This window comes from Wolffia australiana, chromosome 9, assembly GCF_029677425.1.
Source record: "Wolffia australiana isolate 7733 chromosome 9, ASM2967742v1".
NCBI classification, from domain to species: Eukaryota; Viridiplantae; Streptophyta; class Magnoliopsida; order Alismatales; family Araceae; genus Wolffia; species Wolffia australiana.
The window spans coordinates 2,925,775-2,945,912 of NC_135843.1; the positions used below are offsets into that span (position 1 = coordinate 2,925,775).

The following is a 20,138-nucleotide window of genomic DNA, read 5'->3' on the forward strand; positions in this document are numbered from 1 at the left end:
TTTAAAAAAAAATGAGTTAATAAGAAGTCAGATACACCTCCATCCCATATTAAAATTCTCATATTCTGTATAGAACCTTGAGCAAGAGTCTTCTCCATGATACTAATTTTAAGGATGAAAAAGGATGATAATCAGTAGAAAGAGAAGAGATAAGAGAGTCTAAATTGGTCATTCACATTCAAAATCCAACACTCAAACAAGAAAGAGAGAAGTGGAAGACTTTCCCATCACGATGTACACTATACTTGGGATTGTTAGCTTGACTTGAAGTTCAAAAATAATGAAGCTTCCTAATATAATTGTGATACTGTACTCTAGTGTATGAAAATTTTGGCATTTCAAATTTTTTATTTCTCACACGCCAAGACCATAAGAATCTCTATTTCAAGTCACATAATCATAGAGAAATAGAACTAGAGAGATGAGAGGTGGGTTTCTTACCCGTACCGGATCATGAAGAGGGAGAAATAAAAGGCAAGAACATAAATAACCTAACCAGAGTTTGATATATCCCAAGCAATATATTCAATAAAACCATGTTATTCTTTACAACAGACTCATAAACACAGAGAAGGAAAGAAACATAGACAGAAAGAGAAATGGAGATGGGGTTTTCCCCCTAGAGGGGAAGAAACTATCAAACCAAGGAAATGAAATATAGAAGCTATGCCGAGTCTAACAGGTCCAAGGTTCAAAAGATCTAACATCAGACTATTCTTTACGCAATACACAAAAAAACACACAAGACAGAGAGAGAGAGATGGGTTTGTTACCCTTACTGATCCCTGAAAAAGAGAACCAAGCCAAGAATGAATTGCCTCATGGGATATCTCGAAAACATGCTCTGGATGGGCATAGAGACTCCAATTTTCAGATAGTAAGAACTCGTTTGGGAGTCTGGTTGACTGCCATGCCACCCCTCTGCTGGCCTGAGCAGTCTCCTTCTTCTCCCCTGTCATCTGAGATTGAGTGAAACGAAGACAAGTGAAATCCGGCATGCGCCTGAAAGGACCCATCATGAACACCCTGAGCTGCCATTTGAGTTTTCAGCTCTCGACTGCCGGCGCTGCCCAAAAAGTCAGAGGGACAAAGAGAGTGAGAGATTGGGTTCGGTGACATTGACCGGCCTTGATCAGAGCTTGAACAAGTATCCTTTGAATTGGAGTCAAGGGCAGCTGGCGGGCCGCCAGCAGAGCTATCGGCTTTCTTCGTATTGAGGAAACGGCCGCCGCAGCCCCTTGCCCTCCTCATTGCATGCTGGTGACGTGACTCGTGAAGATATGGCTAGCAAGAAATTTGAAGAAATATTAGGATCTTAAGTTCTTTAGGAAAATGGATTTTTACTTGTTCAGAAATTACCACACATGAGATAACTTTCTACTATGTTGATAAAAGCCCACCACGGAAAACAAACCAATGTCACAGTTAGTGCCCACTGTCTTAAACAACAGCCTAACATGCCATTTGTCCTGGCTGTGATGAGCACAAAGATAACGACGATACAGAGTCGTTGACAATGATGATGAGGAAGAAGACAACAATCAATAAGAATGAGATAACGAGTACAGTTTGTAAATATTTTTCTATAAATGTGAATCTCTCTCTGCTCTCTGTATGATGATGGCAGAGGCGTCGTCATTTTTGAATGATGATGACGAAAAAAATTGAAGACCAGAATTATGAATAAGTGGCCCTCTGATGATGAACAATCATTTTACTAAAAAACATTTAAATGCATGGAACTCACTGTAATAAACGAATGAAAATATGAAAAAGTATAAAATCCAAAAGTTTGGCGATCCTATCTCACCTTTCTGACTTTGATGAGCTTGTTCTCAAGCTCGGCTTTAGCACGAGACTGCCGGCGCCTGAGGATCCCATGGTACTGCTTGGCATTCACATAAACAGGCTCTTCTGCCATTTCAAGGGGTAAAAGCACACGGGTATGAGGCATCCCCAGCAACTGGGAATTTACCTGGCCAATATTTTTTAAAAAAATCAACCAAAGAGTTGTCAAGTCAAAATTCCTGTAAAAACATCTTTTAATGCTAAATTATCCTTCATCCTCACATAAAACGTAAGAAAAAGTTTCATAAAGAAAAAAAATTAAGTTAAAGGAAACCAGAAGTAGAAGGATGAGCAGACCAGAGGTTGTGGTCCGTAGGCACCCATAAGACCATTGTAATAACTCTCTGGATAAACATATGGTGCACACGCCTGAATAAACGTTACAACAAAAACAGTCAGAATGATAAATAATTTAGTAGAAAGTGCAAGTTGTGAATAAAATCTAGAAACAATGGGGCAAGTGGGGAGAACACCCACAACTGAATGACCAAGTTCAAGCTGGGAGTGTGGGACAAGGAATTCTGAGGCAGCTGGAGGCTGAAGATGTAACTCTTGCCCATGTTCTTCATCAGGCCCTGCAAAAAAATACGACATGGATAGATGATTCTAGTCTTATTGCATGCACAATACTTTAAAATACGCCCCCACTTAACAAATCCAGCGAAAAAAGAATGAAATAGTTGCAAGTCAGACAAGTCTCAGGTCCTAGAAACCGAAAATTCCAACAATCCCAACAGATTCTTGACTGAAATCCGTAAGATATGAAAACAAGAGGGGGAAGAACAACACCAAAATAGAAAGGAAAAAAATTATGGAAAGTCAGAGAAGTCTCATGCATTGAGAACTGGTAATCCAACAATTTCTTGAGCAAGTTCTTCAGATATCATGGCTCGTTAAAAATTATGACTATGCAGATATAGCTTTTATTAATTGCATGAAAGGAAGAACATGGTTAGTACCTTGATCTGCAGCTTTTTCCCGGTTTCGCAGGCTAAAGCTGTCATCTTCTCCCTTGTTGGGCAAATCTAGGCCGTTTGATTGAGGTGATTTTGATGCAATATCAAGTCCTAAGCTTGGATTAGGAGCAAACCCCGCACTCCTCCACCATGGTTGAGGGCAAAACCCGCTGGGCCTTGATGTATGTTCATCAACTTCCGTCACAGTTCTATCAGGAGCTTCTTCTTGCATGGCCATGATCAACCTACAGAAGATACCACCAGAAAAGCATCAAATGAACAAATCAAAGAAATCAAACGATTAATCTACAAAAAAAGGCGCTATTCCGCCCAAAAACAGCCCTAATTATCACTCTGGCAGTTACTTCGAAACGAAATCGTTAAACTTTGGTTTACTAAATGGCCGAGCTGCTGAGATGAGTGCTCAGAAACCGGAGAGAAAGCTAGAAAAAATCCTCCTACCGCAAAGAAACCACACAGACGAAGATTTCAGCGAGCAAAAAGCAAGCAGCCAATCAAAGTCCCGTCCTTTCCAGCTCTTGCAGCAAATCAGAGACGAGTAATAACCCAAAAACGATGATCAAACTGGTCGAATCAGTGACGGAAAACGCATCAGAAACCGGACCAACGATTGAAGGAGAAGAACGTACCAATCCCAGTAAAGATGAACGAGCAATCGCTCGTTCTCTCTCCTCCTCCCCCGCCTTCTCCTCTCTTACTCTCGCTCTTACTCTCTCTCTCTCTCTACGCTTGCACTTAAATGGAGTTCATCTTATTCCCGATAACCCCCTCGGAAATATAACACTTTCTAATTACTCCTCTTTGAGGTATTCATCCTGTCTTTCTCAGCGTTGGAAAAAGCAAACAGGGCCATAAACATTATAACTACTGTTTCAAGGGAATTATTTTATCTCGCTTGTACGTGGCAACTTCCAGAGGAGAGGGAACGGCGAGTTTCTCTCTCTTCTTTCGCTATCTGCTTAATTTAAAGTTGCCTCCTCTTAAATGAAATAGTTTTTAATTTATCCCGATTGAAATATATATCTTTTCCTTGCCAGCGTTTGGAAGAAGAGTAGGGACATCCACGTTATAAAGTTTCTTTTAGGCGGAATAAAAAACCTGCGTCGTGTTGTGTAAAACTTTGGAACGTCACGCAGAGAGAGGGAACTGTACTTCTCTCACTTTTTTATTTCTCTTGTTTCTCTCACTATCTCTCTCTCGTTTGATCGTTTCTCTCTCTCACTGTACTTCTCTCTCTTGTTTCTCTCACTTTCTCTCTCTCTCGTTTGATCGTTTCGCTCACTTTTTTTTCTCTCTATTGTCTCTCTCACTCTCTCTCGTTTCTTTTACTTCTTTCTCTCTCTATTTGTTTTCTCTCCACTGTCTCTCTCACTCTCTCGTTTCTCTCACTTCTTTCTCTCTCTGTTTGTTTTCTCACTGTTGTCTCTCTCACTCTCTCTCGTTTCTCTCACTTCATTCTCTCTCCATATGTTTTTTCTCTGTTGTCTCGCTCACTCTCTCGTTTCTCTAACTTCTTTCTCTCTCAGTCTCTCTATTTGTTTTTTCTCTGTTGTCTCTCTCGCTCTCTCGTTTCTCTCACTTCTTTCTCTCTCTATTTGTTTTCTCTCTGTTGTCTTTCTCACTCTCTCGTTTCTCTCACTTCCTTCTCTCTCTGTTTGTTTTCTATCTGTTGTCTCTCTCTCGTTTCTCTCACTTCTTTCTCAATTTGTTTTTCTCTCTGTATTCTCTCACACTCTCTCTGTATCTTCTCTCTATCTCTTAGTTTTTCTCTCTCTTGTTTCACTCTCTCTATCTTGTATCTCTCACTTATTTTTCTTTCTTTTGCTTCTCCCTCATGTTTCTCACACTTGTTTCTCACACTTATTTGTCTCCCTTGTTTATCTCACTTGTTTCTCTCTTTCTCACTTATTTTTCGCAGTTCTTTCTCTTTATCATTTCTCTCTCTCCTGTTTCTCTATATCGTGTTTCTCATTCGCTATTGTTTCTCTATTTCGTGTTTCTCTCTCCTGGTTCTCTCTATCGGGTTTCTCCCTCTAGTTTCTCTCTATCGTGTTTCTCTCTCTCTCTCTTGTTTCTCTTTATCGTGTTTTCTCTCTCTAGTTTTTCGATATCGTGTTTCTCGCACTAGCGTATCTCTATAGGGTTTCTCTCTCTCTTTCGTGATTCTCTCTAGGTTTCTCTATATCGTGTTTCTCCCTCTAGTTTTTCTGGATCGTCTTTCTCTATCTCTCTTGTTTCTCTATGTCGGGTTTCTTTCTCTCTCTTGTTTCTCTATATCGGGTTTCTTTCTCTCTCCTGTTTCTCTTATCGGGTTTCTCTCTCTAATTTCTCTCTCTTGTTTCTCTACATTGGGTTTCTCTCTCTCACTAGTTTCTCTCTCCCTGTCGTACTCTCTCTTGTTTCTCTATATCGTCTTTCTCTATCTCTAGTTTCTCTCTTAGTCTCTCTCTTGTTTCTCTGTATGGTGTTCTTCTATATCTTGTTTCTCTCTCCTGTTTCTCTCTCTTGTTCCTCCATATCTTGTTTCTCTCTCCTGTTTCTCTATCTATAGTTTCTTTCTCTTGTTTCTCTATCCATAGTTTCTGTCTCCTGTTTCTCTATCTATAGTTTCTCTCTCTCTCTCTCTCTCTCTCTCCCTCTCTCTCTCTCTCTCTCTCTCTCTCTCTCTCTCTCTCTCCCCCTCCCCCTCTCTCTCTCTCTCTCTCTCTCTCTCTCTCTCTCTCTCTCTCTCTCTCTCTCCCTCTTCCCCTCTCTCTCTCTCTCTCTCTCTCTCTCTCTCTCTCTCTCTCTCTTCTCTTCTCTCTGTTTCTCTATCTATAGTTTCTCTCTCTTGTTTCTCTATCTATAGTTTCTCTCTCTTGTTTCTCTATCTATAGTTTCTCTCTCTTGTTTCTCTATATCTTGTTTCTCTCTCTTGTTTCTCTATCTATAGTTTCTCTCTCCTGTTTCTCTATCTATAGTTTCTCTCTCTTGTTTCTCTATATCTTGTTTCTCTATCTATAGTTTCTCTCTCTCCTGTTTCTCTATCTATAGTTTCTCTCTCCTGTTTCTCTATCTATAGTTTCTCTCTCCTGTTTCTCTATCTATAGTTTCTCTCTCTCCTGTTTCTCTATCTATAGTTTCTCTCTCCTGTTTCTCTATCTATAGTTTCTCTCTCCTGTTTCTCTATCTATAGTTTCTCTCTCCTGTTTCTCTATCTATAGTTTCTCTCTCCTGTTTCTCTATCTATAGTTTCTCTCTCCTGTTTCTCTATCTATAGTTTCTCTCTCTTGTTTCTCTCTCTTGTTTCTCTATGTATAGTTTCTCTCTCCTGTTTGCAATATTTCTCTCTCTTATTTTCTATATCTTGTTTCTCTCTCTTATTTAGATCGGTTGTTTCTCTCTCTTGTTCCTGTCGGCAAAAGAGGAGTCGGAAGGTCGCGAGGGGACACGTCCAAACCGGCGGCCACCGACTCGAGTGCGAACCTCCGCCCGCCACGTGGCAGCCCTCCCTCGGTAACGTCACCGGAACCGGTGACCCTCACCTCCCGGCCAGAAATATCCTGATAGTGTTTGTTTTTTTATGTCCCACGTGGCAGCCTCTCCAGCCTCCACGTGGAAAAAGGGAAACTTAATTTCGAAGAATTTATCTTACCATTATTCCCTTGAAGGTTGTTTCCTTCAAATAGAATAGTGTGCGCCCTGCAAAAATTAGCACTGTGCCAATTTTCTCAAGCACCACAAAGGGGTTGTTGAGATGTGGTTTTTCATAGAAAAGAACACTATAAAAGTAACCGTTAAATTAAAAAGATAATCGAGAAGTCGTTAAAATTCTAGCAAATTCTTAATTAATTTTTAAAATCATTTCTAAGGAAAAATAATAATATAAAATTAACCGTTAAATTCTTTAAAATTCTTTAATATAATCGATAGAAGTCGTTAAAACTCTTTAAAATTCTTAGTTAATTTTAAAAATCATTTCTAAGGCAAAATAATATAAAATTCACTGTTAAATTCACCATATAATCGATAGAAGAAGTTGTTAAAATTATAGAAAATTCTTAATTAATTCTACAAATATTCTTTAATGGGATAAACAATATAAAATTACCAGTTAAATTAAAAATATAATTGATAGAAGTCGTTAAAATTCTAGGAAATTCACAAATAATTTTGAAAATCATTTATAACGTAAAACATAATGTAAAATTAATCGTTAAATTCATAACATAATCAATAAAAAATTTCAAATTCTAGTAAATTCTTACATAATTTTAAAAATCATTTGTAATGTGTAAAACAATAAAACATTAATCATTAAATTCATAATACAATCGATTGAAGTTGTTAAAAATGTAGTATTTTTATTAATTAATTTTAAAATTCTTCTCTAATGAAAAAATAATATTAAATTAACTTTTAAATTAAAAATATAATTGATTGAAGTCATTAAAATTCAAGGAAATTATTAAGTAAATAATCTTCGACAATGTGATAATTTTCAATTCTTGAGGGGGATGAGTACATTCTTATACGAGGTGATGACGTGTCTCAATGTGTGGAGCCATTTCCACTAGATCTAATGATCATGAAGTAGTACTTAAAATAACAGGAAAAGTAAGGAGAGTAAGGAGACCAACATGGAAAATATATTTTCTATGTATCAAATAAAAAATCCAATATGGAGAATATTAGTCAAAATAAGGAGCTTCCACTTTACTCAAAACTTTTGAGTGGTATACTCCTCCATTTCTTTTGAAATCCCTTGTGAACAAGCACTCTCTTTTAATCCCCAAGTCAAACACAGTGGCATCCTTCCAGTGAGCGACCCTCGTCTCTTTCCTTTGATTCTTCTCCAATAGCACCTTTAACTGTAACAGGACGGTTAAGATGTTAACAACTCCAAATAACAGGATTTGTAAAGTTGTTAAAAACTCTCAGATGAGCCGGCATCTCTAAACATTTGTTTAAAAAAATAACTTTCAACACATGATAGGTCAATTTCAGTATAATTGCACCATCAAATGTAGAGTTCCATGCTTCATGAAGCTTAACAAATGACAAATTTATTGCAGTAACAAATGCTGAAGGACATGCGTAGAAATATTGGAATCAATGTTTTTTTTTAATTTTGGTAGTTTCAGAGTTATCAAGGACGGATATGAAGAAAAATTAGAGAAGTTCAAGATTTATGATTTTGTATTGTTGATAAACTTTGGAGAGAGATATAACAAAAGTAGACATTCCAGAGAATGTTGGTGTGAAGTTACAGATGTAGAAATTTCATATTTAAGTTTTTTTGTTGTAGGTGATACTCAGAGTAAAATATTGAAAGAATAGAATTTTGACTTTAGAGCAGAAGACTGGTACATATATTAGAAAATGAAAAAACATGGAGATAGCAAGCACAATTATGGTAATACAGAGGGAAGAACCTGCAACCTTTTTTGAGAACACATAGAGGAAGAATCATACTCCTCTCCTTCAAATTTTGTTTTCCCTTTTCAGATCGAGAGGAAGAGATCAACACTATGGCAGAAGCAACATATCAACATAAGAGTTAGACCAATGCCAACTAAAATCATGAAGAAGAGCAAGGAATCCCGATCAGCAATGAGAAATAGAGTCTTGTTGTTCAGAACTTAGATCATGAGAAACAAATTCTGAGTCAAGAAAAAGGGAAACTTGGTTAGTTATTCAAGGGTAACAAAAGTAGAAGCATATCTTTTTTTCAGAATTTTAAAGTGAGTTACAAATTTTGGTTAGCCAGCTAAATAAAGATAAGGAGAGGTCATTTTTCATAAATGTATTTTTTTTCAGATGGTTTAACAACACTATAAAAGATCTCACTAAAGGTGTGAAATCTTCAACACTCTTTTAAACTGTTCCTAAAAATTAGCTTATATATCTTAGCAAAAAAATATGAAAGTTATCGTTAAATAGTGAATAATAAAATACCAAGTAGTAATCATACCATGGGATCTTTGTCGTTATCTTTGTCTGATTGCTTCATATCGGTGTTGTCACCCTCTTTCGCTTGCCACCAACACTTTAGTGTTACAAGTAATTCAACGCTCTCTGATGTCAATCTTGAACGTTCGTAGTGGATGATTGCACGACCAGCAGAGAAGAATCTTTCCAACAGAGCACTCGTCGCACAAACCGATAGGAATTCCTTCGCAACCATTCCTAACCTTGGATATGAATGTTCTCTTGTTATTTTCCACCAGTGCAATGGTTTGGTCCCCTTGAGAGGAGGCAAGCTCATGTACACATCTAGCTCGTGTCCTCGAGTAAGGGTTGGCGTCTGCTCATTGTACAGTAACAACTCATCCAATGCTTCACTAAAGAATGTTGTAGACGTCCACTCTGGTCGAAAGCATGCAGCGGAATCTGAACGAATGATGTTATCATCATTTGTGATATCGAGGGACTACAGTAAGTGTTGCACGTACGTGACTGTTTCGTCCCGATGGTCATCTTCCATTAACCGTAACTTCATGGAGGGATCAACGAGGGTAGCAAAGGTGAAGGCTGGGTTGCGAGTGAGTACTGATGCATATCTGCTCATCTTAATCTTCATCGCCTCACAAGCCTTGCACACTTATGTACATTGCTCGGTGAATATAACATTGTTCACTCGTAACATCTTTCCCTCTCTAATACCATCCATTACACCATTTAAGTGTCCCATCACTGCTCTGATGATAACAATTGCCTCATTTGCTGTGGGTGCTTTCGAATGGCACACTACTGTAACAGTCAACTAAAGGGGTTGCAATATACTTGCGAACTCCTTGATCATTGCCCATTCCTCGTCACATAATACTTGTTTCTGTAAGACGTTCAATGCAATAATATCTAAAACATCCCTTTTGTCGATAGCAGCCACTAACATGGCGTACGTAGAATTCCATCTTGTTGGGTAATCCAAAGGAATTTTTTAATGGTCAGGTAGCCCAAATTGCTTACATAATGCTACATAGTGTTCTTCACGCTGGGTTGAGCCGCATATTCCTGTGACTATCTCGCAGAGCCGGAGTATGGCATCACCCATAGATGTAGATAACACAACAAGTATGTTGCCTTGCTCTACATCTTTCATACCAGCCATATCGTTCTCATCTATAATAAATTACTCTAATGGCGCCTCTGTCACACGTAGTGAGCTCATTCGGGCTTGGACGACAAGGTTTAGCATGTGCTCTATGCAAAACATGTGATGGCTTGCACTAAATTGAGGGTTTTCTAACTTTAGATGCTCCTCTAGAATAGTCATCATCTTTTTTGTTTTTCGATCTGTTGTCTGTGGTAATTGTGCACACCTGCGTATTTTGGATTCATCAATGTAACAGAACAGTGAAAAATAACAGTCATTCAATTTTTTTATGTCGTAACCCATACCTTCTTCTTTAGGTATTCGCCTTTATAGCCTTCAATGACAGGGCTGGTATTTCTTCTTGCGTAATATAACAAAGATGGTGTAAGAAGTATTTCTTCCTAACAATGACCCACGGCGTGTCAAATACACATATGAACTGCACCAATTCTTCTTTGGTCTTCTCCACGGTACGTCTAGTGTAGTACTGTTTCTTCGTGTCTCCACCGGCAAACATCTCTAGAAGTGATCTCTCTTGTACGGCTTGACTTGTCCGCGCTTTCAAAGTCTGCAATAATTTGTGATGGAACCTTTCTAGGTGCCTCCACAAAGGCATACTGTAATGGTACGTTGCCGTCTATAGTGATACCACACAAGTTGCATTTAATTTTTTTTTCACCGATGTCTATGAAGTACCTTACTACATCACATGCATTAAGGCAAGGGTTTCTTTCTCATGGTTGGGCTATTGTGAGCTTCTTCTTCTTTGGACATTTCTGTAGCGCTCGGTTGATGCAAGGGTATACCATCTTCCATCCTACATTTACAGTTTCTTAATGTGGACAACAAAAAAATGATAGCCATTTCATGTGGATTTAATCGCATGACATGATCGAAAAAAAACTGGGTGGAAGTTTAAAAGTTAACCAAGGTGGCAACAAATTTGACTCTAAGGCACGCGTGATCCAATCCAATAATTAATGGTCATGTCAAATCAAATGTCAAACCTAAATTATAAACTGATGAAAATTTCAATCTTAAGTTTTCATAAGTGATAATTTGTTTATGAGGCAAAAAAAGGCATCATATGGTACTCTATCCAACAAACGTTCATGCTTTTAAACTCATCAATGACAAAAAAAAGCATTCAATCCCCAAATTGCTAACCTAAAAGATGAAAAAAGTAAAATATCAAACCAGATCGATCAAATCAGATATCATGCCAATTATATAAAAATATGAAAATTTGTTCCTTGCCATTTCATTTTGAAAGGAAATTTCAATCCTATGTTGTACTAGTAAACGCCAGTGAAAGGATGAGTAGCCGAACAAGAAAAAAAATAAAGAATAGAGAGAAGAAGAAGAAGATAAAAAAGAAGAGGAAGATAATAAACAGGAACTGAAGGATAAGCAGCCAAACAAGAAAAAAAGGAGAAGAAAAAAAAATAAGGAAGGAGATAAGAAAAAGGTAGAGGAAGAAAATAAAATGGCAGAAGAAGAGAAAAAAGAAGAAGAAGAAAAAAAAAAGAACTGAAGAATATCTAGCCGTACAAGAAAAAATAATACAAACAAAAAGAAGAATGAAGGAGAGAAGAAAAAAAGAAGAAGAAAACAGAGATGAAGAAAAGAGAGATGACGAATATAAGAAAAAAAAAGAGGAAGAAAATAAAAAAGACAAGAAGAATAAAATAAATAAGGATAAGAAAAGAAACAAGAAGAAGAAGAATAGAGAGAAGAAGAAGAGGAAAAAATAAGAGAAGAAAAAGGTAGAAGAAGAAAATAAAGAAGAAGAAGAAGAGATAAAAGAAGAAGAAAAAGAAAGAAAGAAGAACAGAAGAAGAGACAAAAGAATAAGAAGAAAAGAAAGAACTGAAGATTAAGTAGCGGAACTTATTAAGCTTTCTAGGTTTCGCCAGATCTATGAGCATCTCCAACTTCATACGACCACCACAGATCAAATGTTACAATTTAACACAAACATATAACATTTCAAGTTTAAAAGCAATCAAAGCCTCATCCAACGCATCCGTGTAACACAAATGCTTGAAGTGACGAAAATGAAGATAAGAAGAGTTTATATGAAAGGAAGAAAATGAAGAAGTTGTTGGGTTCTAGAGGCCTAGATATGCATGAACAAATCAAAATGATTCGCAGCAGAAGACTTGAACTAATCAAATGGCATCATTAATCATTGTAACAATGTACCTTTGCACGGATCACATCCATGATTTCTTGGATTCCGGAGAGATGAGTCGAGCTGCTCACGTGTGCAGCCTCTAGATGTATCCGCGCGATCCTCGACACATCGAATCTCCTCCTCCTTGATGAGCCCCATTCTATCTCCGCCGTCGTCGGTACGTCATTCTGATCGCATCGGGCATGGAGAGGGGTGTGGGAGAGTGCAGAAGGGGAAGCCCCCTAAACAATTCTGGTCTGGGTGAATTTCATTCAGGGCCTTCCCCTATTTATACTAAGTGGGTATTTTTCATAAAACCCCCAAAACTTAAGTATATCTTACGACATTCAAAAGACCATTTGTGTGTGACCCTCTAGGCCCTTGTATCAGTATAGTTAATGACACTAGTCGCCCAATAACCTTTATTGGCCTTCCAAATCAATCAACTTATCATCATACAGATTAATTAACATCGGATTGATTTAACCCAATCGATAGGTCGAGTCTCCAACACGTGGGTTGTCAAGCTACACCTCGTGTTCTAGAAGATACAAAGGAGTGTGTATCGACTCACTCATCGAACTTTTTCGTCATCGGTTACCGTGTATGTATAGTCCCTCGTCCACTTGATTCTCCTTGGACGACTTAGGGTATGGTCAACTGTCAAACCCTAATCGATCATCCGAGTTAGTACTGATGCATTCAGAAATCATCAAAGAACTCTTCTCCGATATTTCATTGCCTTGGCCAAGGACTTCATCGTATCATCTTCCTTGAGCTGTCACCTCTTATACCGAGGGTGGACGATTCCATCTTGACCATTCAATCGTCTTCGTGAACTTCTTGATGTGCTCGAACTAAGACCGTTTAGAATCCCATGATTAGAGACTTATTGGCTATAGTCAAAGTACAACCGTCCATCCACAAGACGTCTTTGGTGTCTTAGGTCTAAGGACCACTTACACAACCGTGACGTGAATCGACATGATTGATAGTTCGGTGTAATACCATTAAGGGATTCGTACAGATCAATTTAGTAAACTCTTTTCACTAAAGAGCATCCACTATCTATCCTGAGTATCTCCACAATAATGGCTATGGGACCGGCCATACTCATCATATGAGTGAGGCTAGATAGTGCTATTATATCCGGATATTTTGATGTCCTTCTCACGAATCCTTTGAATAGAAATATTTAGAACACATGCTTAAAGGATACGATTTTTATGAAAAATACCTCCTTAGTATAAATAGGGGAAGGCCTTGAAAGAAACTCACTTAGGCTAGAATTGTTGAGGGGCCTTCCCCTTATTTTCCCTTCTCCCCATGACTCCTCTCAACTCTCGATGTGATTAGCACGGCGTAATGACGGTGACGGAGATTGAACAGGGCTCGTCAACGAAAAGGAGGAGATCCAATGTACAAAGGACTTTGTGGATATGTCTAGAGGCTGCACACTTGAGCCGTTCGACTCATCTCACTCGGGGATTCAAGAAATCTCGGATGCGATCTATGCACAGGTTCCTCGTTTCATGTTTTGATGATGCTGCTTGATTATGTTATATGTCTTCCACTGCATGGAATCCTCGTCTTCATCCATTTTTCGGCCTCTAGAACCCAACACTGTCATCCATCATTTCCCATGTAAGTACAGTTCCTTATATGTGTGACTTTCATATAATGGTTGAGGTCATGGTTGACAGTCAAATGCTAATTAGTCATCCTAGTTTGGAATTATGCATTATTAAAATATCAAAAAACTATATTTTGGACATTCTTACAAAGATTGTCAAGAATTTAATCATTGGGAACTCTTAAGTCACAACTAAAACACAACCGTTCATATACAAGATTTTAGTTTCTCAGGTCTTTAAAAAATTTACACAACCATGACTCACGTCAACTTGGTTAAGATTTGGGTATAAAACCATACAGGGACTCATATGAAAAACTAATGTGACATCTTTCCATGTTTCTTTCTCCAAAGTGTCTCCTCACAAAATATAATGGGATGAATCATTATCATCACTTGAGAAGAATTTGGTATAAGTCTTATATTGGGATATTTTGATTTCATTCTCAACTATATGTGGAATTCATTGTTAACCTCACACATTAATACCAATGAATATGATTTATATTAATTAATTTATTTGAATCATGGATATGAGATTAGCTTAAAGATATGCATCTATATGCTTTCCTAGCATCAGTGAATTTTTAATCATTTCCAAACTGTATCCGACATTTGTCATTCACTCACTCTACTCTCTAAATATTTATAACTAATAGCAGACATTACTATGGCACCAAAAAATAGTGATAAAGGAGGTTCTAGGCCTTGATGCTAATTATAAATGACCTTTAAGCCAATCACGATTTCCATGTCTCATTTTATATTTTTTTTATAATTTATTCATATAATGAAAATGTGATACTCATATTGATGTACAATGATCTATGTAATACTTAGTGAGTTTAATGAGATCATAGTAGGGTGGTCATGTATCTTTAATTTTGCATTATAAATATTTATGTTCATGATATAAAAAAGCTTGGATTTTATTTCACTTTATATAGATTTTTATTTTCTATATTTCATGAATAAAACCTGGAGATAAGGAAAAGAAAATTGGTGCTCAACGAGGAGAAAAAAACATACCAATCTCATTCTAACTCACATTTAAGGCCAATTTGGTGATCCTTCTTTAACACCTTAATCAAAACCCCTGAAATCTCTTCTTAACACCCAATAGGAGACAACAATGGACCTTAAGAAGAATGATTTTTCACTCGGCTGGCCTTTGCTAGGCCACAAATCTCAAGACTGTGGATATGATTCTAGGAGGTTGGAGGTATGAAATGTCTTTAATTCAGGCTTTACATAAGTTCTAATCTATTTATGAATTGGAAAGCAGCTTCCAAAGTCAAATTATGGAGTTATATCCACAAAATGTGCTTCCTTTTTTGACATGGTGAGTAAAGTGGGTTAAGCTTGGCCTCTTCCCCTCTCCATGAGTATTGAACCTCCCATTATGATATATTATGGTATGAAAGAGCCAAATATCACAGTATACTTTTATTACATAATTGAACCAAATATTAAGTTTTAAATAAACTTGAAATGAAAAAATATATAAAATATCATAGACTGCATCAAGCTTTGAAGAGAACACAAGAAATTTACAGCCCACGCCCATATGCACCACCACTTGCTACACCCACCCGTGCCCCCTCTTCTGTCATGCACTTCCCTGATATCATTCAAACCATTAGCCTCCTAATCGTGGACTTTATTTTTCTTATGTCATTAACCCTTACCCCCCAGCCAACTCATCACTACTGATTTCCCACTAAGACTACAAGACAATATGTTGATGGTGTTATAATATATTAATATATTAATAAATGTTATGGCATAGGATTTGATCTTAAGACGTGTTTGATAAATAATAATGATGACTTACATCAGATATTCATAATGATAAAATTTTGGCATCCATATTCAAAAGTATTATGGATATTGATATACCAATATGAAACGCTGAATTTGGCTTAACATATAAATCACCAGATGATAATATTGGATATCATTTGTATTTTTTTTATTATGGGATTTAATGGTACCTAAAACCATCATCACTCCTAATAACAGAAAATATTATTAATAGGACGATCAAAACTCATGTTAAGCACAAGAGTGAGACCTGCCATGCTCGCAGATAAACTCCAAATTAGCAAATTTAACTCATCATTCATGCAGGTAAGCTCCCCCTCTTCTTTTAAAATTCTTCTAAAAAACCAAAGACCATCAAAAAGTTTGAAAGACCTCATAACTCACTTTCTTTCAATCAGCCCACAGATATATGAAGCAGGTTATGGATAATTTCAATAAAGATCTATGCCTCAATTTATTGATTAGAAGGTACAACTGAAAAGAGAGGATAAAGATGAAGCTACCCTCAGAATTTCAGCCTTCTGAATCATCAGATACCTAAAATCATTTGACTGAATTTCTCTATCCTTGTTACTGGCGCATTTGCTTCCACGTTTTTCATACATGGTTTAAAAGTCTAAGATATTCTCTTTTTTATGATTGGCACATTCTCCTCATCTTTCCATAATTAAGTGCTCCAAGAGTGCAACGTATCCTACACTAAATGAGAAAACAATAAAGGTATGTTAATGTGTAAACTAACATGTGACCTGGAGACATGTCGCTGCATGTCACATTACCATGTTTCCACTATTATTTGATGATGCACTGACAAATATCATTCTCATCATTTATAAAAAGAGACAGATAATGATTACATGATGTGTGATGCAGAATTTAATCCCACATTAATGTTTTTTATTTCTCCACAAAAAGAGTGGAGTTATATTTGTGAAATTTCCCAAATAATTTCCTCATCATGTCACATTACCATGATTAAATGCCAATTAATTATGTAGTTCGAGTTATACTTATGCTATAAAATTTGTGAAATTTCCCTTTATCAAAATATAGAAAGAAGATGGTAAGAAAGGGGTCAATCCACAGGGATTCAATTGTCAAAAAATCTGAATTTATATTTTTGGTTAAAACTGAAGAAAGCATAGAATTACTTATATGTACCTTCTTTTATGGGTTTTAAAAGTTAATATGAATATATTTATATATATATCATTTTGAAATTTTCATTTTGGCTCAGAGAATTTCAGGACTGAAATTTATGACCTGGTTTTTGGTAAAACCGAAGTCAAATTGCAGAAACAGTGAGATTGTATGGAAATTTTTAGGGTATATGTTGAGATTTTTAAGAGAATCAATAGAAATTAAAACTGATGATTGATATGAATGAATTTTTTAATGGAGATTGAATTGATTCTATGAATCTAAGACAGTAGATGATATGAGAAATAGGATTTAATGATGTTTTTTGTATTTTAATCTTGAACTGGAATGAAATTGCAATCCTCTTCACCATTCAAAACCTTCAAGGGTATGTATGTCTTGTCCATGCCTTGGTGTTTTGGAAACATTCAATAAAGAATTCAAAGATGAAGAAGAAACTTACAAGATCAACCCGAGAGTAAAGATATTTTTACTCTAGAAGCACCTGTTGTATCCTTCCTGGGCAACAAGGTTGGGGAGAGCTTACTTGGTGGTTTTCCCCCTCTTTCTAATGTTTGTTTTATAATCCAAACATATGGATTGAAAGAGTGTGAAAAGGTAGACCTGCCCACAAATTTTGGGCCCCATCTAATGGTTAGATCTTTAGATATTTCAATATTAATATGGCTTTTCTCCATCAATGGATGCACCATCTTTCTCCTCCAGCGGGCACCAGCCAGATGAAAATCAGTTTGCTGATTCGTCAGCGCCTTCTTCTTGTTTTCTCCGCCATTGAAAAGAAGAGCATTTTTTCATTGGGCCACCTCAGCATAATTATTGCATTAATCATAAAAAGGTGGATCCCATGCAACGCGCTGTCTTAAAAAAAAACTAAAGATTGATTGAATAAATATGGCATTGTGAATCGCAATACCAGAGTTATTCTTTTGCCAATGATTGGCAGTGACAATCATTGGCCGAAGAGTTGGCGAAGTTGTGCATGACGCTTGGCAGGCGATATTTAAACCCTTAAAAATACTTATTAACGCATTTAATAAATGTAAAATATACTTTCTGGCTTCTAGAAAATGTTTTCTCAACAAAATAATGGTCATAAAATTCTAAGAAAATACGGTAAAATCCCAAAAAATTAGGAAATATCTATATTACTTCTAAAAAAATGTTATCTGACTTGAATTTTTTATTTCTTAATGAAACTAAAGTCAAAAAATTATGTTAAAATACCTTAAAATTTTGGAAAATCATGAAATTGCAGTAAACACTATTTTAGTTAGTTTAAGCCATGATAACATGAAAATATGGACACATAAAACACCGATATTTATGTAATAAATGCATTTTCAAACGTATTTTGCATGTTATTAGCACCACATCAGAGCACTGCTAATTTTTACTTCTCATTTAGGAACATATAAAAATTATTTATTTTTCTTGGCATCTACTCTGGCAAATACTGCAAATTTAGTTGCATCGTTTAACTGCTCCACATCAACCTGAAGATTAGAAAAGGTATTTATGTCAGCTAAACATTAACTGCACTAATATTGCCAAAAACCAAGATCGGTTTTTCTTCAATCAAACCAAATGGCAACTTGTGACAAAGCGCAAATTTTTAATACCATCTAAGATTATGTAAAATATAAGTCATAAAATTATATAAAAATAATATCTTATAAATTTAGTATATTCCCTTTAATGTGAAAAAAAATATAAAATGCTTATTCCAACTCAAAAGAGTAAATTGTAAGAATATGATGTCAGATTAACACATGAAAATACCAATAAGTCCTTAAACATTAGAATACCACTATAAAATAGATTTCATCAATTTAGGCTGAATAAACACATTTTATTAGTATTTTAATGTGGAAAACATGTAAATAAGATGTTATTAACCTAATTATTTGTGTGGTAGCACAAGCTTATGAGCACAGTACTAATCAATTTTTATGACATAGGTACATGGGCATGTGGATCCTGGTAATGTTCACATTGAAGCAAATAAATATTTTCTCACATGTTTTCCAATTTACTTCATAGATGTCAAATGGGATTAGTAGAAAATACCATTTATAATCCAAATAAAAATCACAATAATTAGGAGTTGGTATGATAAGGCTCGAATTTATTGCTTACATGTTAGCAAACTATTTTTTAGAAAAAAAATATGTATCGATCATTACTTTAGGTATAACCTATTGTGTTTGATTAGTACTGCGGGTGTTAAAAGATATATATATATATATATATATATATAATATCATAGTTTCATGACTTATCCCTCCAAAAATAGCAAATAGGGCTTGAAGTATCACGGTCCCAGGAAGATGTCTCCTGAAATTAAGCCTAATTCCTGATTCTAACAACAACAAAAAATTGAATATAAATAAATATTTAATGTATATTTCCTATTAAGAGGACAAATTATTGATCCAAAATTTGATAGTGATCAGAATGTTCTAATTTTTAATAAAGATATTGCATATCCCTTTTCCCAACCTTCAATTTATGTAGAAATAACTCCACATAATTTTTTTTGTTTAAAAATTAATATTTCTCAATATCAATTGAATGTCGAAAATGTTCTTTTCTTATCTTTTATTTTTTTCAAATCCACTTTCCAGAATGCATAATGATTAGGAACATTAAATATTGGCGTTATTATTTGTGAGAATTGTCTTATTTTTGTGAATGTTTCATTTTTAAATGATAATCTTATTCAAATATTATAAAAATTCATATTTTATTCAACCATATTTTATTCAAACATGGATGCGTGGACCTATTGTTTTCTGAAAATATGTATGCTTATAATTATTCATGAATGATCTATTTATGTGATTTATATTAATTTATCTGAGTTACTAAATCAGTCAATAAAGAATTAAGTAAAATTAATTTAATATGTATTTGATGATGAGATCATATTCTCCTTTATATTATTAAAATAATCATTGAATAAATGTGTTATACAATTTGACTGTCAAGATTGAGTTCAAACCTAATTCAAATACCAGACATATACTGAGCATTTCTATTAATCAGTGTGCCATGCAATGTTGCGCTAGAGATTCAAGTACACACCTAATCAAAAAAAGCAGTCTCTTCTTCCTTCTGAATTTTTCTTCTCTACGGAATATGAGGTCATTCAAAATCCTTCCCCAAAAAGTCATTCCTTAATCTTGATAAATGAAAATTAGCAAACCTCAGTCATTTAAAAATACATAGTACCTGGTAATTTTCTGGTCCATGGATAATACATAAATATTTTAATTGACAGAAGCCACCTTGGAAACTTTAATTAAATTATTTTATATATCCTTCATTGATATTTATTTCTCTAATTAACCTTTGTACGAACGTTTTGATAAATATGAAGATGTCTAGTAAATCCTAGATTAATTTAAACTCATAATACATTAGAGAAAGATAAAGAGTATC

The 20,138-nt window shown here is 35.6% G+C and overlaps 1 protein-coding gene across 1 annotated transcript; it reads right to left on the bottom strand.

Annotated features, from left to right (window-relative positions):
• Positions 1 to 501: 501 nt before the first annotated feature.
• On the bottom strand, positions 502 to 3,547 carry LOC144707823 (nuclear transcription factor Y subunit A-1-like). Its single transcript, XM_078581069.1, has 6 exons — positions 3,455 to 3,547; positions 2,808 to 3,049; positions 2,326 to 2,423; positions 2,146 to 2,217; positions 1,811 to 1,975; positions 502 to 1,284 (listed from the first exon to the last, which is right to left on the bottom strand). Exons 2-6 carry the CDS (start codon positions 3,040 to 3,042, stop codon positions 871 to 873), a joined length of 984 nt encoding a protein of 327 aa, XP_078437195.1. The 5' UTR covers positions 3,043 to 3,049; positions 3,455 to 3,547; the 3' UTR covers positions 502 to 870.
• Between the last annotated feature and the right edge of the window lie 16,591 nt (positions 3,548 to 20,138).